General features: G+C 35.5%; 1 protein-coding gene across 1 annotated transcript in view; it reads right to left on the bottom strand.

Moving 5' to 3' along the window:
• Positions 1 to 4,357: 4,357 nt before the first annotated feature.
• LOC131074643 (probable LRR receptor-like serine/threonine-protein kinase At1g67720) overlaps positions 4,358 to 16,859 on the bottom strand; it is a 152,105-nt gene continuing 139,603 nt past the window's right edge. Inside the window, exons 11-15 of the mRNA XM_058011300.2 lie at positions 6,102 to 6,228; positions 5,854 to 5,922; positions 5,547 to 5,733; positions 5,297 to 5,429; positions 4,358 to 4,895 (exon numbers count right to left, since the gene is read on the bottom strand). Coding sequence (XP_057867283.2) covers positions 4,569 to 4,895; positions 5,297 to 5,429; positions 5,547 to 5,733; positions 5,854 to 5,922; positions 6,102 to 6,228 — 843 coding nt within the window. The 3' untranslated portion in view covers positions 4,358 to 4,568. The remainder of the gene's footprint in view (positions 4,896 to 5,296; positions 5,430 to 5,546; positions 5,734 to 5,853; positions 5,923 to 6,101; positions 6,229 to 16,859) is intronic.

Below are 16,859 nucleotides of genomic sequence, written 5' to 3'. Positions count from 1 at the left end.
TTCATGCTTTTTGATCAAATTCGACCCAAGAGGATAGAATCATGCAAGTTGGTGGAGATTTCAAGAAAGAAGACCGAGTTAGGACCATTAGTTGGAGCCAACTTCAAGGAGGCACAACCAGTTCACCTTGAGTTGATTTTAGGACTTCTTTCCTATAAGTCTTCTTCTTTTCTATCTTTCATCTAGTTCTTTCTTCCTTTTAGCATGTATTGTAGACTAATTTGGTCTCTTTCATGCTTAATGGCCGACCTATAGCTCATTTTCCGAGTTTGTAACATCAACAATCCTTTATTTTTCAATAAAATAATACTGGATTCCTTCTTGATACTGCTTGCATTATGTGATGAATGAATGATTTGATGAATTTTCCGTGATTTATGTATGAAATCCTCCATTTTTGTCTCATTCAATCAGCATTTGATGTAAGGAGATACATGATAGTTGTAGGTCTTAGATTGTGTTAGTTGATTTTGATAGCTTGTAGTTGTGAAAACCAGTTGTTTTCCTTCAAGCAAGCATTGGGTTCAACCTTTTATAAAGAAATACTTATGCATCACATGTTTAGTTTAGTTGTGAAATATTCAGAGCTATTTGTTGAAAGGTTTTGTGAGTTAAACAAGTTGTAGATATCAATTAGCTTTGATGCATCACCTCCTCCTAGGATAGGTTTCAATTCAGGCAATTCTTTTGATCCCTTTTCCCATCAAGTTAGTTTCAGGAGGTATTCATCAGGAGAACCAACTCACTCTAGAGATTGATCCTCAAGATAGGCAACCCACAGGTCTGAGGATCATTCCATGTTTCACGAGATTGTTGAGCTCCCAACTTAGCAACACGACGCAATCCTTCATGATAACATAGCTTTCAGGGTTGTTTTATTTTGACAAACTCTTTCTTTTCTTTCAAAATAATGTTGCTACACGCCCTTCTTATGAAATATTGATGTAAATGTTGAAATCATAGTTTGTGCATATAGATGAGTTTTTATTGAGTCATTGTGAGTCTAAACAACAAGTTTAAGTCCGATTCAACTAGGTGCATCACCAAAAATAGAATAGGTTTTCATTTCTAAGCAATTCTACCCCTTTCCTAGAAAAGTCAAGTAGTTTTAGGAGAGTACCAAAAGGAGCTAGCCATCCTAAAATAAAAGTAATCCTACATCACAAAAAAAATGTAATAGTTGGGTTGTTCCTTAGTGTGTTAACTTTGTTGGAGTTATTTTCATATAAATTAACTTTAAACCAAGAGGTTCAATATTTTGAAAAGAAAGGGTGAACAATGCAAACTAACTCCTTTAAATTAGGAGGCATGATCAATTAATTCCTCATAATCAAGAAGCATGAAAAACTGATTCCATTGGAATTATGAAGTTTGCCGAATTGTATTTGCTAAATTTAGAAGAGTTTTAATGGCTCGATCTATTGAGGAACATATGTACATAATCGCTAAGCATAGAGAGTTGAGTGAGAGAGATCTTGTGAGCAAATGAGGATTTTAAATTGAAGAGGAAAGGAGTTCGAGGTAGTTTTTGGAGATGGTAACCAAGACTTAAGTTTGGCTTGTTTCTTATGTGTAAATAATAAATATTACTAATACTTTTGTATATATTGTTATATTTTTAATGTCTTCCCTATCTGTCTATTGTATTTATGAAGGTTTATTAAATCGTTTTGTGCTAATCTAAGACACTCCATCAATTTATAAATTCTTTTTGTATCTCTAATCACCAAGAAAATATGTTGAAAGTAAATAAAATCACTCTACATTTCATATCTATTATGCTCTTGAAGGGAAAATAAATGTCTCTATTTGTGATTGAAATTTGGAACGATTATTCGAGTATTTAAATGTGAAAAGAATGTTATGCCTTAGAGACGAAATTGTTCTTCATTATGTTCTTCCATCACTTATTTTATGCTTAGACAATAGGCTAACATGGAACGATCATGCCATGTTTTTTAATTTGATTATGGAAAGAAAAAGTGTGATTCAGTAAATGCTTCCATATTATATAACAATGGGCTAAAACAAGTGAAAGATGAATTTGATACCTCTTCTCTTATTCCATGTCATTTAAATATTATTGGAAGGGGAAAAGGTTAAGTAGGTGAATGGATTTACCCATAATTGTGAATGAATTATTTTAGTTAATGTGAGGGATTGTGTAGTTTTCCCTCTCCTTATCTAGTATCTTTGTAGAGTAGTCATCATGAAGACATTGTCACCTTGGGTTCACTTGTATTGATGCTTTATCATCTCCTATTTTATTTTTTGTGGTGCACCAACCTTTTGTTCATCATTGTTTGTTTTTTCTTTCCTTTTTCCTTGCATATCTGTTGAGACACCTCTTTAGTATTTAAGGTAGCATTGCACATTGCAACACTTGTGCACATCACATATTTCATTTCTATCTATATGATGCTTTTCAGTTTCAAAAAGTAAATGCTAATTATGATTTATTGATCTTTATCAATGTTAAATAATAAATACTGCAATAAATTGATATAAATTTTAAATAAAAAATATTTAGAAAATTGAAACATAAAATACTCCAAATTTGTACTTATAATCATATGTTACAATGAAGATTCATTAAAGATAATGTATTCAAGGTTTTTGTGCCTTTCTATTCAAGTATTTGTGCTTTAAATGGGAGTCTATAATTTTAGAGAGTAGTTATGTTGTCCCATATCTCTTGCCTAATATCTAATATTTAGGATGGTAACTTCTTGTTTATAAATTTGCAAATTCTTCAAGTGTCTTCCTTGTACTTATATGACCTTTATTATTATATGATTTCTTTTCACTCATATAAGATGATTTCCACAACACTTCAATCCATATATCTATTTGATGCCAACTCTATATGCTAAAGTTATACCAATTCCTTTAAAACTATATTAAAATACTATATTATTAATTCTCTTTACATTCAAATATATAACAATTTTTTTGAATTGAAAGTCAATTAACTCAATTACTAGACACATTAAAAACCTCTCAAGCTCATGAAAGAGATCAATAGAATTTAAGATTTAGTTGAAACATTGTATATTTTGATTACCTAATTTAAACATAAGAGTCTATCATTACAAAATGTTTTCTTATGAAAGAGATCAATAGAACTTAAAGATTTAGAAATTGCAAATTTTGATTTCTTAATTTAAACATAGAAATATGAGATTACAAACGGTTTCCCAAGGCTTTTTCCTAAAATATTCACTTTTGTCATGTAATGGAAAGAAGTAAAAAACCTTCATTTCATTCTGTCAAAATTAAGATCTCTGTTTTTTGGGACACTTGTGGACATTAGTATCATCACCTTATGTTATCCTATAGGACAAGCTCTATTAATTAATTGAAAGATGAAAATGAATAGTGTATAAGAAAGATGTGAAAGAAACATACTTTCTTAAGGTATTACTAGACAAGAGCTCAACATATGGCATTACCATTCTTTGTGGTGGCAAATGGCATTAAATGAGACTATGTAATCTTAAAGAGTAGTTATGCTGTCCCACATAGCTCAACATATGACATTACCATTCTTTGTGCTGACAAATAGATTAAATGAGACTATAATCTTAAAGAGTAGTTATGTTGTCCCATATCTCTTGTCTAATATCTGATATTTAGAATGGTAACTTGCTTGTTTATAACTTTGAAAATTCTTCTAGTGGCTTCCTTGTACTTATATGACCTTTATTATTATATGATTTCTTTTCACTCATATAAGACAATCTTTGCAGCACTTCAATCCATATATCAATTTGATATCAATTCTATATGCTAAAGTTATACCAATTCCTAAAAACTATATAAATATACTATATTATTAATTCTCTTTACATTCAAATATATAACAAAAATTTTGAATTGAAAGTCAATTAAGCCAATTACTAAACAAATTAACACCTCTCAAACTCTTGAAAAAAATCAATAGAACTTGAGATTTAATTGATACTTTTAACACAAAAATCTGCCTGGTTTTTTCATGAAAGAGATCGATAGAATTTAAAGTTTTAGACACTGCAAATTTGATTCCTTTGACTTAACCACAAAAAAAAAAAATTCTCAAGGCTTTAGCCTTGTCATAGAACTGAAAGAAACGAAACTTCCTTTCATTCTGTCGAGATTAAGATTTATATTTTTCGAGACACTTGTACATTAGTATATTAAGTATCATTGTCCGATCATATAATATAAGTTCTATTAAATAATTGAAAAATGAAAATGAATATAGAGTATAAGACGTGACTTTCTTAAGATATTACTGGACAAGAACTCAAAATATGGCATTACCATTCTTTGTGGTAGAAAATGTCAACAGTAAAATATCACTAGTAGAAAAGGAAGGTAGCAAATGTACATGAGTATATTAAGTATCATTGTCCGATCATATAATATAAGTTCTATTAAATAATTGAAAAATGAAAATGAATATAGAGTATAAGATGTGACTTTCTTAAGGTATTACTGGACAAGAACTCAAAATATGGCATTACCAAATTTTTTGGTAGCAAATGTCAACAGTAAAATATCACTAGTAGAGAAGGAAGGTAGCCCCCTTATCTCACAGTTGGCAAGAGGTGTCGCGCAGAAAAAGATGATGAGAAATCACCGGGTAAATTATTGCGAGGTCTAACAGATATTTGTGATGAACTTTGTGTCACTGGTTCCGAATGCCCTTGTGCGGTTTCATTTCCTTTCTCAATTTCAATGGCTTCCTTTATTGTTTGAACTATGTCTTGCATCTGTGGTCGGGCAGCTCCAGATGGTTCAACACTAAGGATTGCAGCTTCTACAATCTGCCATACAGACTCTACATTGAAATTGCTTCCAAGAGCCGGATCAATAATGGCATGGATGTCTCCTTTCCGAATCAAGGATCTTGCCTATAGTAAATTTTTAAAAAGTGAATAAGAAAATGTATATTTGAATTGCTAAAAACAAAACAGTGAATCAGAATATAATGAATAAAGAAACAGTAACACTGACCAATATGGAGAACAACTATGTTTTTTGGTCCAACTTAAAATTGTTAACAGTATGGTATCATTCCATTTACACAGCAGTCACAGCATCGTAAAAGTACCAATAGGATTTAATTGTCTATATTTGAAATGGGGAGGTTTTTTGGTTTTTTTTTCTTTTTTTTCTTAAATAGAGTTAAATAATAATATATTGATCGTAAAAACAGGAAAAAATCTTAATTTTATCATTTCTGGTCAAATATAATTAGTAGCAGGTTTTCGAAGTGTAATGCTACTATAGTTAAAGGTAAGGAGATACCGACCCAATGAACTATGTTCCAGTCAGCACCATATTCTTGAGCAGAGACAGGCTTTCGCCCTGAAACCAGTTCCAGTAGAAGCACTCCAAAACTATAAACATCACTCTTTTCTGTCAGCTGTTGAGTTGCATGATACCTGCAGAGCAATTTCTTTGTTAGAAATTTGCAATTATTAACCTAAAAAAATCACCACTAGATATATATTTTAAAATTTTACTATTGAGAAAGAGGAGAAAATGAATATTTGACTTACTCAGGATCCAGATAGCCCACAGTTCCACGGACAGCACTTGATACATGAGTCCTCTCTTCATCAACAAGTATAGATAGCCCAAAGTCTGACACCCTTGCCCTCATGTTGATATCAAGAAGTATGTTACTACTCTTAATGTCTCTATGAATGATGCTTGGGTTACAGCCATTGTGGAGATATTCAATTCCTATGAAACAACAATCCTTGTTTATTTAAAATTTTTGCATAGTTTGTCAAATCGTAAAATGTCCACAACACTGCATTTCTGATTTAAAAAAGGAAAGAGAAACACAGCATCAGCTGCAACCTTTTGCTGCATCATATGCAATTAGCAGTCGAGTACTCCAGTCTAGTGCTTTTCTTTCACTGCTAGAGCCTGCAAAATGCATTTTTGAATATCAAGATAATCAACAAATTTAATTTCATATCATTACTATTATGATACTTATTCTAATGTATGGATATCGCTTAGGGTGGCCATATCAAAATACGACTCGCAGTTCTAATAAAATGGAAGTATTTATTATCAGTCTTGAAAATAGAATAAACACCTACCGTGCAACTGATCTCGCAATGTCCCATTGTGCATATATTCATAAACCAAAATACTCTGGCCTCGATCTTCACAATATCCAACCAAGGGAACTAAATTCCTGTGATGTATCCTTGATAGCAATGCAACCTGAAAATTAAGATGATGAAATATTATCCAAACAAGTGTTGAAAAAACAATATGATCCAAAAATGCTCGATGAAAGTTCAAAAGTTTTCAGAGAAGCGAAGGAAAAAAAGGTCGCCATCCTCTCAAATTAGGCCTCCATTACTTTGTTGTTTCTCTTTACAGTAAACAAACAGGCTCAGAAATGGGCATGCAATAGAGATCCTCAACATTACTCAAACTTTGCCGTAATGACTCCACAGATTAATTTGGAGTTTCGACCATTAAATTATCTTAGAGTAAATATAAATCTTTCTACACAAATGCAATCCTGAGAATTGTCTCTATTAAATATGATGATTTTCATTCCTAAATCCAATCCACAAATCAAGAGGGTTTTCACCATTTAGCCAACGATGAACACTATATGTTCATCTTCAAGAAAGAGGAATTTTTTTTTTTTTTTGATGGAGGTCCATGAAGCCCGTGAGCTGCCAGTCCAGCGAGGGCCTTCACGAATTAATTTTTGCCACCCCATACGGGGGCACGAGCCAATAGGCTGAACCTCTTCGGTTAAGAGCCAAGGACTGAGGGGTATCCATTCCGCCAAATTCAAGTCTTGCTGAGTGCAAGGCTCATAAGAAAGAGGATTTTTGACAACACAAAGAGGATGATTTTTATCAAGTTTGGCTCCTTGTATATATAGAAGACAAAATGATAAACTAAGGGTCTTATGTATACTAACTATGAGTGTGAGCCTAAGTGTAATGTCTCCATGTATGGTAATTCCAATATCTTTGATAGCTCTAACTTTCTTGGAGAGCGGTTCAATTTTTGGTCCCTTGACGCATTTGTGAAGCAATTTTTATATCTTTTTGTAATCTTATGGTCATGGCAAATATTTTAATAATTAAATGATTAAAGGTTAAGTTGTCTAAAAACCAAAAAATTAAAAGAACAGCTTGTGTTAATTATTTAATTGGTATGTCTTCGGACATGTAGTGTCGCGGTTTAAACACTTTGTTGGTGAAGCGGCCACCACAGTTCAAATCCTTGCTAGGCCATTGTGCTCACAAGGCCTTGTGCCTTCGCTGGGCCATTGTGCTCGCGGATTTGAACAAGTGAAGTGTGGGGATGAGGTCCCCCGTTTGTGGCCTCACCGGTTCATAGCTCCGGGTCAAAAGCGTTCACGTGGAGCCGGAGGGTGTGTCGTGCCAGCGTCACCAGTCACGTTAAAAAGTTTACCAGGCATAGTTTAAAAAAAAAAAAAAAGGACATAAATCTGCCTTTCCCATCAGCTGATAAAAACCTCTAAAATACTTCACCAAAATCTGCAATTAATGGCATCCATAATTTGCCTGTAAACCCTTGTAAAAAATAGATAAATTGTCATTTTAATGACTTCACAATCTTGCCTGGCAACCCTTTAAATATATTCAAACAGTACTATAACCCTGCATATTATATATCAATCTCTATCACCCAGCTATAGAAAGGTGATAGAAACAATACCCAATACCAAAAAGAGCTTCCTCCAAAAGATATGAACCAAAATTTATAATTGAAAGCTCAAATGCAACCTTTGAAAATTCTCTGAATCTTGCACACCTGTAGACACACAAATCAATGAGAGTTTTCGTTCTCAAAGATTGAAAGTTCTGTAGAAACCCTTGTCTCTCCTCAAGCTCCAATTTTATGTGTTCAAGAATAATGAATAATAGATTTCCAATTTGAACTTTTATATTCTCTTCAAAACCCATGCACAAATCATTAAATTTATTATTTTATTGACTTTATTAAACTTCTACAAAATGGGCACCATTTTATTGACAATTTATGTGACTTTATAAAGTCACTTTATAATAAAGTAACTTTAATTTATTTGAATAAAACATTAAAGTTAACTTTATATTAACTTCAATATTTAAATATTTATTCATAATCATCTCCTAGACACTGAAACTGACAACATATGCTACACTTGTGGCCCATTGGTGATGCCTAAAAATAGCAATACCTCCTAAAAAATAGGAAGTCGGCTTTGAGCTCCTGAAACGTCAAACAAAACCCACTGCAAGGTCCACCAGTCCCTGGATGGATTCCCTATCCACTATATTAGCCTATGGGAACTACTGTTGATAGGCTAACCCTGCTAAAAACACTCACACTAAGAAAGGCACAAAAATGGGGGCATTACAGTCCACCCTGCCCAAAGATTGCTTGTCATCAAGCAATGCTTGCACAACACCAGAAAGACCAGTCCGAACTGGATCGAAACCAAATAATATCTTGGGGTCCCAAGTCAACCTCAGAGAAGGACCGCCATGTTGACGCTGTGCAACTCTAATCACTAGTGTAAATCCATTTTGCCTAGATTGTACTCTCCTCTCCAGGAATCCAATAAAGTAATCACCATCAAGAGACGAGCTGAAACATTGGTAAGAGCTCAAACTTATACTACAAAACATCTTCTGAAACATCCTAGAAAGATCCATAATTGCAATCCCTATACCAAACATGAAGACTCTTACTGTTCCATCTCTAAGGCCTCGGAATATTGAACCAAAACATGCTGAAGTTCGCTGTCCAAAACCAACACTGAGAGTAAACTGCCAGAGTTTGCACCACAAATCTCCATGTGATGAATTCTCTGAGTCTGGAAGGTCTAAAGTAAACAGTAATCGCTGCTGTTCAACTGAAATCAGCAATGTACAATCTAATTTTAATGCTCTAAGCAAAGGACAATAGCAGTACCGATGAATTTCCCAAGTATAAGCATGCATGAAAAGCATTGAGCTGCACCAAATCAACTCATAAGTTCTTGGAAAACACCTCCAAGCAATCACCAATTGAAAAATCCTCACTACCTTGACAAAGAACAGTGTGCCAACTGATGTTAAGTGACTAACCTGCAACCAATCAGCAAGCTCACAACTAAACATCTAAGCCATTATTTGCCAAGGAAAACTCCGAAGAGTATCATTTGATCAATGCTCCAATCCTTACTTAGAATCTCTCTCCAATCAACTTGTAGATGAAGCAATGGAATCGCATAGTGGCTGGTAAGAAAAAGAACAACACCTTTAAGTCTGAAATTTTGATCCTTATCCATAGATCATTCCTATGACTTCCATTAATCTCTGTCAATCCTTGTTGAGAATCCCAAGCATGGATACCCAACCAAGAATAATCTCCAACATATCTAGAAAGGTACACATCAAAAGTCCAAGTGCCTTAAAAAACAAAAACTTCATAACTCAAGTGTCATAAAAAAACAAAAACATCATACTCAACATGGGATTTTGTGTCCTTATTGGAAGTCTCATGTAACCCATCCATGAAATCATTAATAACCTTCCTTGCTACGGTTTTGAAAATTCTAGCAAGCTCAAGAGCATTTTTTGTAACCATTCAAAATAAAAAATAAAAAATAAAAAAGTCTACAAGAATGTAATGTCCCCTTCTTAGTAAGGAGTAATCAGAGGTCCAATGGCCTATTCCAGAGACCCGTAGGCTATTTGGAATGAGGAATTAGGGTTTCCTATTTTATAGGAGGATTCTTCGCAATTTTCAGGGATGTTTTGATTGGAGTTTGGAAGAATGAATCAAAGTTTCCTTCTGGGTTTTCTGTAAGCTTCACAGTGGTATGACATGCAATCAATTCAGGGGAGTTTGCAGAACTTACTATTTTTAGTAAGTTGATGTCAGTTGTCTTGATTACTGGGTTTTCTTGGGTTTCTCGAGTTGAGCTACAGGGTTCGAAGAACAATCTTTTTGGAGTTGTTTTCAAGACTTACTATTTTTAGTAAGTGTAATTTCAAACAGTTCTATTTTTAGCAGCTCAATTGTGAGTTCAAACCCAACTCAGTTTGATTGTTTTCAACACTTCAGTGCATAGCTCAATTTGGTACTAATCAGTACTTGTTTCACTAGTGATTTATTAAATATTAATACTTGACTTTAAAGTTTAATATTTAATTATATTGCTAGACGACTTAGGAAATGAAAGGAGCATTTTATCCAAAATTTATTTATTCTCCCAAGTCAAGCGCCCAAGGGTGAAATATACATTCATGTATAATGTTCTTTTTTGTTGCAAGTTGAGACCAAGGAAAAGTTCGAACTTTGTGCCTAGGAAGGGGGGAAGCCAAGGCAAAGTCATGCTTGAAATGAAATGCAAATGAGGAAGTGTAATTTGGACGCCATTTGGAGGTGAATTTGGGGTCTCACAATCTATAAATATGAGAGTTTGGTCTCTCATTTGTCATCTTTGAACATTTTCATAACGAAGTGCTGCCAAAATTGTGTCAGACCTTTGCTTCAAAGTTGCATGCTTCCTAGCTTGTACTAGTTTCATGCTTGAGAGATAGCACCTAGTTGTGAGAGAGCCTATTTCTCATTCAGAGGAGTAGATTGAGCTTCAAAATGATGGAGTTTGCTATTACATTTTCAGTTTTCCGATTGCTGCTGTGTTTTTGGTGTGTGCTGGGCGTATAGTGGCTGAACCAATATTTTGACCGTACCTCCTTGTCTGCTGAGCGTATCGACATGGGTATTGGCTCTGATTTTCTCTACCCCATAGGCGATGATGTCCTCCAAAGGGGAGATGATAGTTTTCTGTTTTGAATTATATATTGTTGATCGAATTTTTCTACTGGGACGCCCCTTCCCTATCTGCCTTGGGATGCGTGCAGCTGGTCGTGGACTTCAGAGTTGCAGGTTTGAGGTTCAGAAATGGTCGCTTATGCCATATTAGTCATTTGCTTTTGATTTGGTGTGATTTGGAGTGGATTTGTGTTATGAGCATTTTGGTGTTTCCGGTAGTGGCTGGTCTGCGTGTTATGCACTTTCAGAATTAAGAACAGCAATAGTTGCTTAATGTTTGAGTTGGTTTTAGAGGTAGCTTTCATTTGTGATCTCATTGTTCTTCTATTCTAATCATTTCTCTCTATATTGTAAGGTTGAATAGTAGTACTATCAACCACTTCTGGACTGTAAAGCTTACCTTGCTGAAAAGTGGAAGAGGTTGGCTTGCCGCCTACATTTGATATTTGTAATTTTGTCCTCCCGCTGCATAAGTGGTAGAGTGATATTTTTGTTTGTAATGGTCCTCCCGTTGCATAAGTGGTAGAGTGATATTTTTGTTTATAATGGTCCTTCCACTACATAACCGGTTGAGTTGAGCTTTGTTGTAAGTGTTCGGTCCTCCCACTGAAATATTGCGGTAGAGTGATTTGTGCTTGGTTTTGTTCTTGTTCTCCTTGGCTGGTTTACCGCCAAGCTTTCTAGTTTTCTATTCCCGTTGGAAAGTGGAAGGGGCTGTCTTGCCGCCCATTATTGTAATTAGTACTTTCAGCAGTTTATATCTAATGATCCCCTGCTACCGTATGCTCTCACCCTCCCAGTTTGGGCTCTCGGTGATCAAAAGGTGTAGGGTTCTTTCCAGTTTGTTTGGCTTTCATTTCTCCAACCTTAACGGGTGTTGTTGTGCTTCTAATCTTGTTGAAAAATTAAAAAAAGTTGTTGGTGATACTAGAAAGAATCAATTCGTCCCATGAAGGTATACTACATCTCCTAGAATCATAACACTCCCTATGCAATCTTCATTTATCTCCTCCTTAGCACATTTCATATCTAGAGGTCTCCTAGAGGGTAACCAATTACTTCATAATATGAACTAAGATCAACACCAAGTTGGAAACCTCCAACTCAAGTCTAAGGATCCCATACCTTACTAATGCCATCAAGTGCAATGCTACAACTAGGAGTATCACCATTGTCCACCTCAAAAATTGGATTGCCATATGTCTTCTCATCACCCATCTCAAACAATAGGCTATCAATGAACACCTTGAATTGATTCTTCTAGCCATATTTATGCAAACCAAGAAACCATTACCCAACAAGATGGAAGGGAAAACTTGTGCTTTGATACCACTAAAATATCCCCCCCTTCCCCTGATCTGAATTTTTTAAATTTCCAAATTTGGGATATCTTTTATTTGTTCTTTTCTTTTTGCTTTTCCCTAATTTTTTGCTTGTGTCTTCTGGTTTTGGATTGAAAATACAAAGACATAGAAATAATTATCAAAAAGAAATTGCAAACTATAATTAAACACCCTTTTAACAATTCCAAACCTTTGACTGCCAAGTGCAATATTTAAATTATTAAGCATACCAAGTTTGATAGATAATATTGGAGTCAATACAAAAGTTCGAAATAATCTTGATCAGCTACAGGCAATAGTCAAAATTCATGAAAAAAAATTGGTCCAATGCAAAACACACGCTGTGACTACAATTGGCAACTCCAGATTCCACGCACCAACTGGAGATGCAAAGATTGTAGGTTAAAGTTGGGACGGCCAGCTGGAATAAATCTATGCGCTCTGATTTGTATCTGAAAGCCTTCCAAATTCTGCCCTTAGCTCTCACACAGGCCCCTGTAGTTGTCCTTTTGGCCTCTTGTTGTGACGTTTTCACACATCGCCCCATTGCAAATGGGGACCCATGTTTTTTTTTGCTTTTTAGGGTTTGTTCTTTAGGTTTTTTAGGGTTTTGTTAGCTAGCCTTTGCATTTTGAGTATCGCCCGAGGATCTCATGGATAAGCAAGTCCGGCTTGAGTAAGGTCCTGATCCTGAAATTTGGCTAAGTCTGGAATGTCCTGATCCTGAATTTGACTAAGTCTGGAAACTGAAAAACCTCCAAAAACTAGATTTTGCAATATAACTCCTAGAGGTCTGAAACCACTCTCAAACATCCTGAAAGTATATATGGAATATAACTTAAAGTATAAGAAAGAAGAAACATAGAAGGAAATGTCTTAAATGTTATATTCCATAAAAATTATCCTGATAGAGAGTGCCAAAAGTCAAATTTCGCTCGTGTCCTTCTCCAAGGGTCCAGAGCGAAAAGCGCTCCTGTCCCTCTCCAAGGGACCAAGGCGAATCGCTCGTGTCCCTCACCAAGGGACCAGAGCGAAAATGCTTAGTTGAGCCATTCCTGACCTTGTTTGGACAAATCGAGACATCAAAGGCATGGTGAAGGACGAAATGAGCATGATAGAGCATCCAGACTTGATCAAAAACAATGAAATGATGAAGTTTTTGCCTAGAGGGTCAAATTCGCTCCTGTCCCTCACTGAAGGACCAGAGCGAAATTCTTCACAAGGTACGATCTCGGCAAAGATCAAGCAAGTTTTATGTTTGAAGGCAAGAAAGAGGGCAAGTTGAACCTATTGAAGATAAATTGAAGATTGCCAAACATCAACAAGCGACCCAAATATCCCAGTTCGCTCCTGTCCCTCAGGAAGGGACCAGAGCGAAATTTGCATAAAGGCATAAAATTTGAAAGTTTATCAAGCATCAAGTGATCACGAAGGATCAAGGAACTTTATTTTGCACGATGATAGCGATGACAAGTTGAACGAGGCAATGACAAGCTCAACATCATGAAGTTCGCTCCTGTCCCTCAGGAAGGGACCAGAGCGATGTTGAATATATTTGCTAATTCATGCAAAAATCACGTTGAGTCAATGTTTTGCAAGGTCATACAAGGTATAAGGTGTCATTTGAAGATGATTTACAAAGGTTCCAAACGTCAAAATGCTATCAATTAAGCTAAGGAACTCATATCGCTCCTGTCCTTTGGACAAGGACCAAGGCGATTTTACTAAAACACTCATGTTCCGACAAAATCAAGACAATGCAAGGATAGCTAAGGTCAAGGACGTCCTTTAAGAGGCAATGAACGAGGAACCAAGGATGAAAGATGACACGTTTTGGCTAGAGCTTCAGGATCGCTCCTGTCCCTCTCCAAGGGACAAGGGCGATATTCCTCCTAACATCAAATACGCCTCGTTGAATTCGAGCGAAACAAGCATGGAATGAAGAAATAACACTAATGTTCGCCTTATGATGGAAATTTGAGAATAAAGATGCAAGATCATGGAGAAAACACATGGATCGCTCCTGTCCCTCTCCAAGGGACCAAAGCGATAATGGTCATAAAGGACATTCATTCGCACAAGCAAGATACTCAAGTTCGAAGATCCTAGCGAAAATGGCAAATTCAACGTGGAGATCAAGACTTTGAACGTTAAAATTGCAAGAATCATGACCCAGTTGATGGATCGCTCCTGTCCCTCTCCAAGGGACCAGGGCGATGAGGTACGTATCTTTCCATCTTCAAAATATTTTGGCGCTCAAACACATTTTTGGATTTATTTTGAATGCTAAAATCGATAATTTTGAAAATTTAATTAAAAATTGGCATTTAAATATTGCACTTGATATTAATTAATTGTTTTTGCCTTCTAAAAAATCGAAATTGTTAAATTAAAAAACGTTGGCAAATAATAATTAATTATTTTAATTAAAATTGAATGGAGCGCTTGGTATTTTAAAGGTCGGCTTTGTTATTTGTTTTAAAATCGTTCAAATTGCCTTGTTAATTACCAAGTCGGCCTTAATGAATTGATGGTGTAAGCGCTTATATAAGGAGGGTGAAAGATTTCATTTTTACATCACCATTTTATCATTCAAATGCGATTAAAAGGAGAAGTGCGAAGTTGTATTCAAAGGAGCGAATTTTGTTTCAAAGCAAGGTGGTGTGAACTTAAAGTTTTCATTTGAGCGAATTTGCCAAGGCTTGAAGATCACGTCAAAAACTTGAAAGGTGGCGAAATTGCTATTTTGAAGGGAGATCACGTTGAGGCCATCAAATTTTGATTTTTGCCTAGGCGATTTCCTTTATTTTGGCATTTTAGAGTTAAGCTCTCAAGTGAGGTATGGCGATATGGATTTATTGTTTTGATTTTGATTGTTGATCGTCATAGCTTAAATTTTGAATTTTGAAATTTTGAATTTCAATAAGCTCAGTCTTTTTTAGGAAATGATTAATAAAGGACTTATCATTAAGTTTCCTAAAATTTGCTCTCTAATTTATGTTATGTATTGCAAAATCATGGTACTAATTTTGAAATGTTGTGTAGGCATCAAATGGAGATCTCTTCAAGGAAAATCAAGCCGGATCCAGGACGGTCTTCGCCAGGACGATCAAGTAAGGACATGGGCAACCTCTTTCAATCCAACGTTCCAAGGCGAGGTACATCATCGTCTTGCACATCAAGGACAAAAGGAGTTAGAACAAGAGTTAATTAAAGATAGCCTCTCAACAACATCAAATTGAATATCTAGTAAGCTACAAGTGTCAGATGAGGTGGCATCCCAGTCATCACTCCTCCAGTCAGTGTGGTCCACCTCAGCATGTCCAGATTCAATGTTCCTAACTCATGGAAGGTGGCACAAACTCCGATGTACCTACCCTGGCTATCCATTGGTCGATTTTTCTAGAGAGGACATGTGTCCAAGCAATACAATTTTATCATTGGTCAAGCATTAAATGTTATGTAATGGTTGTAACAAACCCTAATTAGGGTTTTCATTGTAAAATCTTGGCCATTGATCTTGAATTGATCTAGGCCATCAAATTGTATTGTGGGCACTATATAAGCCCTGACATTTCATTTGTAAAGCAATAAATTAGCAATAAGTTAGAGAGAGAGTTGTAAATAGTTGAAAGTAGTTAGTAGATAGAGAGTAGAATAGGAGGACAAGGCAAGAAATTGTTGCCATTGATTGTAAACAAACTCCATTTTCATTGAAGTAATGGTGAAATATGTCGTTTTCTTGCAATTTGCATGGTTTCTTGTTGAGTCTTCAATCTTAGATGGTAGATGATTAGATGAATGGAGGAAATGTGATTGATTGATGGTGGAATTCGTATATCCATACTACTAGCAGTTTGTTGATTGCAAACTTGCCTTGTGTAGTCAACTGGAATCGTTAAGCTTAAGCTCAATTTCAAATTGTCGCCTCTTCATTGATATGCATCAACTTGGATGGTATCTATGCCTGCGGTGATGATTTGAACATCATAAAGCTTCCCTAGAAGATCGCACTAGCCTTGTGTAGATGTTCCATTGATGTCAAAACAAGATCTAGTTAGAGTTTCGTCAAAAATCAAATCATTACTCCTACATTCTTAGTATTAGGATTAGATCTTCTCTTCGCCCTTATCCCTTTTTCCATTTTTTTCAATTCTAAGTTATGTAAGAGCCTGTGTCCAGCAAAGCAGATCGGAAGTTCAATCATCACATGTAAGTCCCCTTGTGATCCCAGCAAATCACATCATACCACTGGAGCTTGTCCACACGTAGAGACCCTACATCAAAGAACCTTGGAGTCTACCTAACTGATCCTTTACGCGAATCTTCAGCAGTTAGAGACTATTTTCTCAAGAGAGGATAAGATGCCTATTGGTATTTTATTCTGTGTATGATTGTGTACAAAAAACACGACAACACCTCTACACTAGTACGACTAGCCCTAGGGATAGTACAATTGGTCTGGGAAAACAATAAATGACATAAATCTGCCTTTCCCAATGCCTTTCCAATCAGCTGATAAAACCCTCCAAAATACTTCACCAAAATCTGTAATTAATGGAATCCATAATTTGCCTATAAACCCTTGTAAAAATCAGATAAATTGTCTTTTTAATGAATCCGCAATCTTGCCTAGCAACCCTTTAAATAAATTCAAGTAGCACTATAACCTTGCATATTATATATCAATCTCTATCGCCCAATTGT

The sequence above is a fragment of the Cryptomeria japonica genome, chromosome 4 (assembly GCF_030272615.1).
Source record: "Cryptomeria japonica chromosome 4, Sugi_1.0, whole genome shotgun sequence".
Classification (NCBI taxonomy): Eukaryota; Viridiplantae; Streptophyta; class Pinopsida; order Cupressales; family Cupressaceae; genus Cryptomeria; species Cryptomeria japonica.
The sequence above is the reverse complement of the archived record's forward strand: the minus strand, read 5'-3'. Positions and strand labels throughout refer to the sequence as shown.